Consider the following 12,285-nt stretch of genomic DNA (forward strand, 5'->3'; position numbering starts at 1 on the left):
GAACTTTACTTTGAAATGTTTGCAACCTCTGACAACCAAAAATCTGTGAAAACTATGATGCTGTGCCCAAGGGAGTAGGTTTGATTTTGAGATTGGTGGGGACACAAAAGTGCTCCAAGGCAGCACTCTGAAAGTTTACTTTTTTTATTTTTTTACATTAGCAATCATAATTTCACATCATGCAGATGTTATAGGGTAAAGCAACTAAAATGAAAGCAAATGAGACAACTTGGAAGAGTTCTCATCTTTACTCTTTAGTGTAGGGCTGTAGTGAAACTGTGCATCATACTGTTAATTAACATAGCCTACTGTCCATCAACAACATCAGAAATACATTCATGCAATACAAACATAAATTAACTGTAATAATCCTTTCCCCAACTTGTGTTTAAACCACTCATAATTTTCCCTTCAACTACTTCTTTCTATTGCTGCTTTTGTACTGTAAATATGTTCGTCACTAATACTCAAATACAAGCAGATTAGTGTCCACTGGTTGTTCCTATTTGAAAGAGCCAAACACATGCCTCCGCCGGTCTGTAACAGAAATGAACTGCTGGCCAAAAATATGTTGATGCATGACAGATACATTAAGGACAATGACCATAGAGCTTGATGGTACAGTTACTGCCTGAGCAAAAAAGGCTTTTACTAAATATGAATATTACTTCATATTAATGAATTATATTTTAGCATTGTAAAATCACATGATCATCTAGTGAGGGCTTATTGTGTTTCCACCACTTTGGTATTTTCAAACCGTTGCTCACTTCTACACAAATACATGAAACTAAAAAATAATTTCAAAAACAAAACGGAAAGGTGAAATCCGGCGATCTAATATAACGCTATATTATAAAAATACAGACGTTTTGTTAACGCTATATTATAAAAAAATAAAAAAACAATTTACAAACACAAGGTATGGGATGACATAAGAGGAAACGTGACCCCAGAAGTAAATGCGTCATCCCATAGCTTGTGTTTGTAAATTGTTTTTTAATTGTTTTTATAATATAACCTTAACAAAACGTCTGTGTTTTTATAATATAGCGTTATATTTTTATAATATAGCATTAACGAAACTTCTGTATTAATCATGACCCCGGAAGTAAATGGGGGGGGTAAAGTTTTTGTAGGGGGGATGAGATTTGGCGTGACACTCTCGTCCGCTCGCTAGCAACTAGCATGTAGGCTAGCTTTTACAAGCAGAAGGAGTGACAGCCGGGATAGCCAATTGATTGATTGATTGATACTTTTATTAGTAGATTGCACAGTTCAGTACATATTCAGTACAATTGACCACTAAACGTTAACACCCGAATAAGTTTTTCAACTTGTTTAAGTCGGGGTCCACGCAAATCAATTCATGGTACACATATATACTATCAACATTATACAGTCATCACACACGTTAATCATCATAGTATGTACATTGAATTATTTACATTATTTACAATCACACGTAAATTAGCATGAAAGTGGCAACCAATCAGGGAGCGATAATTAGGTTAGAGGCGGGACTTCTAGCAGAGAGCGATATTTAACCCTTTCTGTGCCATAATCATTGACTAAACATTACGGCCAGCGCGTGTATTGATAGTGACTACACAGTAGCGGCTGGATATTGGTAGGGACGTGTCCCTAGCGTCCCTACCCAATTCTACGCCCTTGGCTGTGCCCCAAATTTGGATTATTTGGCTTTACACTTTGTTATACAAACACACACGTGTGTGTATGTATGTATATATATATATATATATATATATATATACATATACACATTGCATTCTATTTTAGTTACTTTAATGAGTTTACAACCCCCTGACGCTGTTTTGTACCGTTTCTGTATTTGCTTTGATTATTATTATTTGCCTGTAAGTAAATATTTTGCGTATTATAAAGGTTTATTAAAAATAAAATTAAAAACATCCACTAAAAAAAATAAAAATATTTTTATAGATAAAAATTAAACATTTACAGAAATTAAATCTACAGTACAATAATAGAAACCAACATATTGAATTGATTATTAGTACTTTTATGAAGATTGTATTTTTTTAAACATATATAATTATAACTTTTAGTGTGTATGTATTTACTAATGCAGTTGCTGTATTATTATTGCAATTATCTTCTACAAATTAAATTTGATTAAATTTTATAGGGGCTTCACAATGGCAGAGGGGTTAATGCGTCGGCCCCACAATACGAAGGTCCTGAGTACTCCTGGGTTCAATCCCGGGCTCGGGATCTTTCTGTGTGGAGTTTGCATGTTCTCCCCGTGAATGCGTGGGTTCCTTCCGGGTACTCCGGCTTCCTCCCACCTCCAAAGACATGCACCTGGGGATAGGTTGATTGGCAACACTAAATTGGCCCTAGTGTGTGATTTTGAGTGTGAATGTTGTCTATCTGTGTTGGCCCTGCGATGAGGTGGCGACTTGTCCAGGGTGTAAACCGCCTTCTGCCCGGATGGATGGAAATTAAATTGTTATATATAAAGCGCTAGTCTTACATAAAAGATATGCAACACAAAGTGCTTCACATAAAACAATGTCCAGATGACACGCCACCTCTATCATCAGTCACATACAAACACACACACACACAGATGAATGCATGGCAGGGTACAAAGGAGCCAGGTGAACAAACACTATTACAGGAGCTGTCTGCACCAGGACGACACAAAGCGGACCCACAGCCATGGTTGATATAATCCCTGATGCACAGGGCTCCCTCTGAGACATGCTCTAAAGTAAAAATAAGAATATGTGTACAAATGGTAAGCACCTTGAATAAGAATAAATAATACATGACAAGTAAAACATATCAAGATATATATATATATATATATATATATATATATATATATATATAAAAAGTCAAGTATGGACGTCTTCAATAAAATTAATAATAAAGTAAAAGCCAAATCAAAAAGGTTAATTCAAACCTGCTCTTACAAACTATTCTATTGAATATCCTGCTATAATTTGATTCTATCATTACAAAAATGGTTAGTACAGGAAGTAAACAAATAATTTCTGTGAAACGGACAAAAAGTGGAATTAAATAAGCTTTGCTTCTTCTTGCGCCTTAGCAGACATTTGTGAAAATGTAAACATGTGATCTACCTAAATGTACCATCATATGCATATTGAAAATACAGTTAACAAAAACATCAACATTCATTGGAAGAAAGTTTCCTGTTAAGGAAATCTGTAGTTTTTAGAATGAATGTAAAACAAAAAACAGTCTTAATATCCAGATAGTAAAACAGAGACTGTTCGGAATCACAAATCAATCATGATGACAGTTTATTGAGAAACGTTTTTAGAATCTAAGATGCTTTTTGTTTTTACAATGACAATGATTTAACTTGGCGGTGGCAAATTTCTTAATACATAAACATGATGAATATAACTCAGAGTAGAAAAATGAGGCTGTACATTAAATTTTATTTAAAAAAATCCCTTATATTAAAAATTCTTTCCTTAATTTAAAAAAAATGTGCAAAACTAAAGAAATACTATCCTCATACCACATTACCCATAAAAGTGTTATTTCCCTTTGTCAAAGTGTTAATTAAACTTCCTTTCCAGCACTTTTGCATTATGCATTATTGCAATTAAGGATTCCAGGTGACTTTAATAGGCTTGAAAGCCCAAATATCAGGGTGGCCCATGTGCAACAGATCCTTGTATGGAGATGTGCTCCATTGGAAGGGTGGCACCTGGTCCCATGTTGGCCCACTCGCGGCCAGCATTTCATAGCGACAAAACATTCCGTAGGAGGTCATCTGCACAGAACACCATTTAGTGAATCAGTGTGCTTCAGGAAAGAAAAATAAATTAACCGGACTAATACGGTACCTTCATGTCTGTTCCTCCGTGGGATCTTTGTCTTAAAGCTCCAAAGGGGTATGTACCGTTGGCAGGGTTCAGGTCTGAGCGGGCAGAGATGGCATTTTCTCCATTCTCAAGTGGATCACAGCCTTGGCATTGAGACAATGGGTCTTCTTTAAAGTTATTGTACCTGGAAACAAAAAGATATAATGTCAAAAAATATATAGCTATACACTTAAAATGATACAATACAGGAGTATTTTTGTGCAGACCTCATGAGGCGCATCATCGAGGCAACATCTGTAACTTTTGTCTGGTCTCTCCTAAATATTTGAGCCCGAGGATTCTGGTCAAGGGAGAACCAGGAGCCAAACTTTTCCACCAGGTCATTGCAGCCACTCGCATTGAATATGTCTTCATAGTACCTACAGCACATATGATCCAGAAGAGTAAGTCATAAACACATGCACTTTACATAAATATTAGGGATATGCACTTACGGTATGTTGTAACTTGCCCAGTATCCTTTTTGCAATAATTCTTCCGTCTTATCGGTAAAAATAATCTGTCCCCTACAATGTGAAAATACAGGAAAATACTTTTTTTTTAGTATATAATATTAATCCATGAAGTAAATATACATCTTAAAATGCTTACGGAATTTGTTCCAACACAACAAAGAGGTCCTTCGTGAGGTCAGTCTTTCCTGGAGCAAAGTTATTATAGTCCACAATCATCCACTGGTTGTTGTACCTGCAAAGCATGCAAAGCACACACTAAAAATGCAAGAATCAAACGTTTGTGTTGTTGCGTCGAACAATGCTCGGAACTCACGTGCCGCTGTTGTACTTGCTGAATAGCTCCGCCCAGGCTTTAGCGGTCAGTGCAAGACGATTGGCCACAATGTTCCTGAGCCACTCCATCACGGTACCTTTGGGTTGGACAAACTTCCACAGTGCAGGGTTGCTGTTGCCAATGGTGGTTTCCAGAGTAACCTGCAGGCATTCAACAGATAAAAGGGAGCAATCAATGATCTGTAATTTATCACATTTTTAATCTCATGAATTATGTTGAGAAAACCTCTTATTTGAGGTATTTTAATTTCAATTCATTGCATTATTATGAACAAAAAGAGAGGCTTAGAAAGCCGTTTATTTTTTTTTAACAGACTTGAACATCGTTGCACTTACCAAAATAAAACTTCAGGTCTAAGTGAAGTGCCGGAGTTAAAACATAAAAAAAAAACATTCAACACATTTTTCTGAGCCATACAAGTGTTGAATGTTTAATATACTTTTACTCTGCTTCAGACAATATAAAATAGATATAAAAACATCCAGTATGTTACAAATAGTGTTTTTAGGGAACAGATTTAACAAATAAATGTATATATTTGTCATAATTACAGCTGTCTCGTACACATACATCAATGTGCAACATTATGTCATGTTTTAAAGCTTAATTAGCGACAGAAAATGAAGTTACTTACTTACAAATTTTGGTTTCATTTCGCCCACCAGCAGACACGCGAGCGTGCGATAAAAGACACATTTGTGGGATTAAACAACTTTTTCTTTAATATAAATATGATCTGATTTTAAATATATTGTACATATCAATGTGTACATGGGATATATCATTATATTGTTGTACATATGCGTTATTACAGTACAAAGGCATCTTAATATGTAATGCCATATTTTTATAGCTCATGTAATTGACGTTTTGTAAAAAAAAAAAAATAAAATAAACACACTTAAAACAAGACAACATTCAAACATATACCAACCATTAACAGACTTCTGATTAGGGATGTGTACCGTTCACATTTAAACCAATATGGTACCAATTCCTGATGCCTGGGAATCGATACCTGTACTCAACAGTACCAATAATCGGCACTTTTGTGTGTGTTTATTAATACTAATTGTTTGATAACACCATATTTTATAATGTAACATTTAAACATGATCCAATTGTGATAACTGCTGTACAGTTGTTACATTTAGTTTTCTGATTACATTAGTCTCATTTGCAATGCAGTTGCACTTCCAAGACATTAGATAGCAGTACTATAGGATATCTATGGTATGTCGTCTCACAAGAAAGTAGATTTTTGCAGGAAGTTTAATGTGTTATGCTGTGCCCTCCAAAGTGTTTATGCTGTAAGTATTGTGCGTACTCGTGTCACATTCATATTAGTTGTAGTTACCTTTACTAAATTTTGATGTTTTGAAATTGCAATGTAAAATCGCTAATGCTAATAGCCTGTCAATGGCAAATTCAGTGTAAATTTGCATCGAACTAGCGCATTTTTAAAGAGTGAATCCTTACTTTGTTAATGCATACTTGATTGTATAGTTGAAAATTGCAACATTACCTGAAGGTAGTTTGACTGCTGCTTGAGTGATTGTTTATGTGCGCTTGTGTTTGATTTGCAGCCTTACGTGACGGGTCTAAAACCCGACCTGAGGTCACGTGCAACAATGGTAACGCAAAATGACCCGTTTGATTTAAAGCTAAAAAAGTACAGAATTCGATACACAACCCTTCATCTTTTTCTCCGTTGGTTTATTTAAACATAATGAAATTTATATGTACCGGTACTTTGTATATGTACTTCTGATACTTCTTTTAAGTTTAATATAAAAATTTTACCCAATTTTGGGGATTTAAATAATCTTATACCCATTACTTAAAGTCACTAACATTAGTCTCGAATGAAACCTCTTTTTCGCCGCGGCTGAACTGTTGTTGCTCTCAGCTTAACACGGTTAGAAAACATAACGCACTAAATATGACTGTATTTAATCGCATTTAACACGATAATTTGACACTCCTAATTTAAATATTAAACTGGGTGCTGTGAGAAACATGAGAAGCTCTCACCAAGCCACTGCTGAGGATGTAAAAGTCATCTCCAGAGAAAATTGATCCAGGGTAGGATGAGAATGCCTGTATCGTTCCAGGAAGAACAAGATTATCTGCAAAAAAGGCAGCATTTAACTAGAAGGATCACATCATACAGTAGTATAGCCTCTCATATTGTGATGCTTGTCTTTCTTAATAATAATTTACCTACCTGTAAACACAAGTCTAGTAAATACATTGTAGAAGCAAAACATGAAAACACCTGGACAGTTGCAAAATGTGTCAATTTAGTACCTAAGGGCGAAACACTGAAGGCAAAGCTGTATTTCTTTATGATGCGCAGCATGGACTGGTAGGTGTTCCAGGTGTCATGTGAAACCAAAAGATCCTTATTGTTTGGCAACAGCTTAATGAGAGCAGAGCAGGAGCCAGATCCTAGTGGTCGCGTCAAGCTGGATTTGTTTAAAGCAGATTCCAAGTCCTCCATATCTCCACCCATTTGGAACAGTCTGGTTGGTAACAGCAAACAACATGGTTATTAGTAGGGGTGTCCCAATAACACTTGTTCACTTCCGCTACAATACCAATATTGGAGCCATGAGTATTGGATGATACAGTTCTAAGGCCGATACAGTATCAGCAGGAATCATACATACTTGTATTATATTGTAGAAGGGAATGTTAAAAAAAAAACTTTGATCAAGTGAAGTTAGTCACCCAGAGAATGCTAGGTATAAAAAACACAAACTTATTATTACCCTGTGGATTGGACCTATGAAGTCTTTAAAATGAAGTGTGTGTGTGTGTGGGGGGGGGGGGGGGGGGGTGTTTGTTTTTGTGTTGTTCTCGCCAGTTCCAGGTCCTAAATTGACTGTTAAAATGTCCCAACTTGTCGGATTACCTACTCAGACGTCTCATGTTGAGGAGAGATTCGTGATTTGTGATCTACAATAAACTTACAGGGAGCAAGGAAGCAAGGAAACAGAAGACCACTCGATGTAAACATAGGGAGACACAGAAGTGATTAAGTTGCCGTTAGAGTTTGTATTAGTGCTTACAATAACAATATCATTAAAACATTGTTAGTTTTAAAGTCACAAAATGTAAATGGACTATTGTCGGCACATTTTGAATAGCTTTTTATAGCATTTTGTGGGTGGAATAGCGGAGCTTTCTTTAGCTCTGTTATTTATGTTTAAAAATAGTTACAATGCATTAAAAAATTCATCCGTTGACATGTCTTTCATAATGATTGTGAAAAATAGGCAAAAAATGAATAAATAAAAAGTGCTGTTCCCCTTGAAGTAAAACTCGACGCAGTGAATTGAAATATTGCGGACACAGTTGTTACTGGATACTTTCTATTACGCTATTGCTTTGGAGACACTGTAATATGTGTGTGCAACTATAAGTTATATGACACTTGTTTATAGTGACAAAGGTGCTGTTCTGATCTGTGATGTTGTTTAATTAAATACACTTATGTATGTCTTGTTTGTGTGCTATTCATTGCATGCTTAGTTGTTGTGAAGCTGCTTGCTTCATGTATCCCCCCGACAAATAGTAAATAAATTGTGTCGCCGAAAATTGTCATTCATAGACAATAGTTGTTACGTGACGTTTGGGCTCAGTCAGTAGAACAGCCGTGCTAGCAACTTGAGAGTTCCAAGTTTGATCCCCGCTTCTGCCATTCCAGTCACTGCTGTTGTGTCCTTGGGCAAGGCACTTTCCCCACCTGCTCCAAGTGCCACCCACACTGGTTTAAATGTAACTTAGATATTGGGTTTCACTATGTAGAACACTGTAAGTCACTAGAGAAAAAATATATTTAATATATAAATATAATTAATTTCACGTGATCACTTGTGGTTTTCCAAACAGATCTTGCTTTTATGACACTACATCTGTGATATGTGAGCATTTAAAGAAGTGGACTGTCGGACATCTGGAAGATGCAGTCTCAACTCGATAAGATAGTTAGTTAAACTTTCCTACACAGGGTAATAAGCTATCATTTTAGTCTAAATCGATTGAAGTACTTTTTGTCAGGAACATCAGGTGTAAACAGTGTCAATTTGCAGTGCAATGAATAAAGACACAATAACAAATGTCAATCTCACACACACAAAACATTTGGCACCATTATCATTAAATAATAAACATACACTCAATTAACACTAAATTTGCCCTTGTATGTGAAGGTGAGTATGAATGTTGTCCGTCTATCTGTGTTGTCCTTGCAATGAGGTGGCCACTTGTCCAGGGTGTACCCCGCCTTACGCCCGATTGTAGCTCAGATAGGCTGCAGCACCCCCGCGAGCCCAAATGGGACAACCGGTAGGAAATAGATAGATACACTCAATTATCGACAGCTAAAATGTTCAGAATCAATCAGTGATTCAATTCAATATGTTGAGTCTATTATATTGCAAAAACATGACAGGACTTAATCCATAATCAATAATATACCAGTGTGCATCTTTTAAAACATACCATTACAAAATGCTCTTTTCTTTTTGAGTACATTCGATACTTCTGGTGTTTTGTTGCATTAATGATAAGGTTTTTTTTTTAGCACTTTCCTTGTCCTTGTTTTTAATTTAACACAGGTTTAACAGTTATTTTTATTTTTGTAGCAGCATAGCTAAAGTATGAATTAAAATGTATGATTAAAATTGTCATCTTTGTTGTAAACACATGCCTAAAAATAACTCAAAATAAATTGAAAAGTTGAATTAGAGCCACTGGATATGTGTACGCTTTATTATCCGATTAGTTGACTAATTGTTGAGAAAGTCGATGACTCGTTGACTAACAAAATAATCGTTTGTTGCATTCCTAGCCCCAACCTATAGCCTTTTATATGTGCCTACAATCAGTAATGTGCTGTCAGGGCCAGCAAGACCTTCTCTGCAGGCCTAACATAACCAGAAATCATGATCATAATTAAAGATAAAAGTAATTTTTGAATGTACTTTCCCTAAATATTTAAAAGTATTTCCTTTTCCCTTAATGTCATATTATGATCCTTCCAGTGCTGTAGTTTTTAGTTTATAGAGTTTTTATCCAATCAGAATTCAGCTTGCTTATGTTGCCATGCTGTACCAAATCTGCCAGAAGCCTTCAGATTCAGCAATGCTGGCATCAGTGCGCTGTAAATGAACGGACACATACAGTGAAAGACAGTTGCAATAGCCAATCAGATCATGCCTTGTTGTCAGTAAGGCCTTCTAGCTCGCCTAAGGCAGATATATAGTGACGTTATGAGGCAGGGTACATGAGAACTCCATTACCCAGCATGCCACAGCAGTTAAGAGTATGTGCAGAAGCCCTGTTTACGTTGTTTAATGTAGACAAGCCGGCAGCGGGATATTTTTGATGAGCAACTTGTGGAATAAACTTTAGGAACTCAGCCAACTCGCCTCTTCCGCATCTTTTATGATTAGACAAGACAACACATATTTGCAAGGCCATTTTCAAGAAGGATATTTAAAGAGAAACTATATGTTGTGAGACCATCTCAGCCAACCCCAGAAGCTAGCTTAGTTGTCGATGAAATGCAAGTTCAGATATTTTATTTGTTTATTTTTTCCACATTTAAAATGTTTTTTATCAATTTTAATTTTGACAGTCCCACATAAGATATGTTTTAATTGCTGATGCGGATTCATTGATTTTTAAATGTGCCAGAAAATAACCCGTTTTGTACAATGCCCAGTCGTGTGTAAATGTGTTTCTGTATAGTTTTTCTTTAGCAACAGTCATGTGGTGACATAAAGGATGGTGTTTAGAGGGGTAATCATTGAAGTCGGAAATCACTGAAGTCCGAAGTGGGAAACGCACGGCCCGCCACTACCTAAAATACAAGAAAAGCCCAAATTTGGACAAGCGGTAGAAAATGGATGGTTGGATGGCTTTTTATAGGATACTTAGCTGTCCATTCATGCAAAAGTAAACACGCTGCAGGACTGCTTGCATGGTAAAGTTAAGATACAAACCAATTTGATTGATACTTGTTTTTTTGTGTATCGGACCAATATCCAAAATCATTATCGGATCGGGACACCCCTAATATCATATGTGCACTTATTTTTATGATTTCAAAAATGGGCTCATCTGCTTACAGGAAACCAAAGGGGTTGATGGATACCGGGCCAGACGGAAATGACAGTTGGTCATTGTAACTGTCCTCCAGACCTTTCAGCTGTAGCAGAGCAAGGCGAACCTAACATGACAATGAAAGAATAAATGCACAGTCATTTCACACCCCCTTATTCCTTTTAAAGATATTTTCAGTACCTGGTACCAATAGGGTGAATTTGGCTGTTGCTCAATTTGCTCCTGAACCCACTGAAGGTTGATAGTGATAAAAGTCTTGAGGCGGTCACAGTAGCCAGCATCTCTTGAGAAGGGCCCACAGTAACCCATGAGTGTGTTCATCCAGTGCTTGTAGATAAGCTAAAAACAGAAAGATCGTCAACTTTAAGCCATATTTTAGCTTGAATAGTGTATGTCTAGGCTGACCTCAGATGTGACTGCAGCTTCCACAGCTCCAGCAGCATAAGCTTGGATGCTATCATTGTATTGATTGCTGGTTGTGACGTCCAAGGCAGACCAGCTGAAGTAATAAAAAAATAGGTCAACAAAAAATATTGGTAGCCTTTTTATTGTATGCCACCCTCTAAGTGAACCATGTTATAAACGTACCCTGTTGTCTGAATGTTGTCGGTGAAGTTGGCCCAGGCCACAAAATCTTCTCGATACCCAACGATGACTGAAAGCTGCCCCGTGTTTTTATCAAGAACCGCCGTTCGTATTTCGGCTCCAACCAGTGAAAAATGACTGAACAAAACGCAGTTAATTGTTAAATAGAATGTAAAATACCGGAGTAAATAAATATCTGCCATGATTGCACAAACTAGTCACATGATAGGTGGAGCAGTCACCTGATCTTCTTCAGTTTTCTGTCGGATTACTGTTGTGATTTAGAAAAGTCCATACCGCCACCTACTGTACCGGAGTATGTTGCATGGGCTCACTATTGTGATTTAGAAAAGTCCATACCGCCACCTACTGTACCGGAGTATGTTGCATGGGCTCACTATTATTATGTTGCATGGGCTCACTATTATCTTCTATACTTTAATCCTAGTAATTGTAATATATTCAATATAATTCTAATACATATTCATATAAATACATAGACAGAACCAATAAACTCCAAAATGTGCATATACACACCTATTTACTTAGATTAGCAAAAAAAAAAAAAAAAGTCACCCGTTCACGTTCAAACTGAGTGTTATGTAGATTCCAAGTCAGAGTCACCACTTCACTGATAGTCAAAGTGGTAATAATATTTTCAAAATAAAAGACCCGTGTAACTGTGTTTTGACATGCAGTTTTTAAGAGTTGCGTTCTGGACAAAACTCATTCTTATGTTAATTTAGGAAAAATATGGACTCTGCATAATCAATCAATCAATCAATGTTTATTTATATAGCCCTAAATCACAAATAAATGATAAATAAATGGGTTGTACTTGTATAGCGCTTTTCTACCTTCAAGGTAC

At 36.4% G+C, this 12,285-nt stretch overlaps 1 protein-coding gene across 1 annotated transcript; it reads right to left on the reverse strand.

The window, feature by feature from the left end:
* Window positions 1-3,297: 3,297 nt before the first annotated feature.
* On the reverse strand, window positions 3,298-11,656 carry LOC133556487 (putative phospholipase B-like 2). The gene is made up of 12 exons (XM_061906452.1): window positions 11,421-11,656; window positions 11,238-11,331; window positions 11,013-11,171; window positions 10,838-10,938; window positions 7,008-7,222; window positions 6,732-6,826; window positions 4,677-4,837; window positions 4,500-4,595; window positions 4,343-4,414; window positions 4,115-4,267; window positions 3,870-4,032; window positions 3,298-3,796 (listed from the first exon to the last, which is right to left on the reverse strand). Exons 1-12 carry the CDS (start codon window positions 11,618-11,620, stop codon window positions 3,626-3,628), a joined length of 1,680 nt encoding a protein of 559 aa, XP_061762436.1. The 5' UTR covers window positions 11,621-11,656; the 3' UTR covers window positions 3,298-3,625.
* Between the last annotated feature and the right edge of the window lie 629 nt (window positions 11,657-12,285).

The sequence above is a fragment of the Nerophis ophidion genome, linkage group LG07 (genome assembly GCF_033978795.1).
Source record: "Nerophis ophidion isolate RoL-2023_Sa linkage group LG07, RoL_Noph_v1.0, whole genome shotgun sequence".
Taxonomy (NCBI): Eukaryota; Metazoa; Chordata; class Actinopteri; order Syngnathiformes; family Syngnathidae; genus Nerophis; species Nerophis ophidion.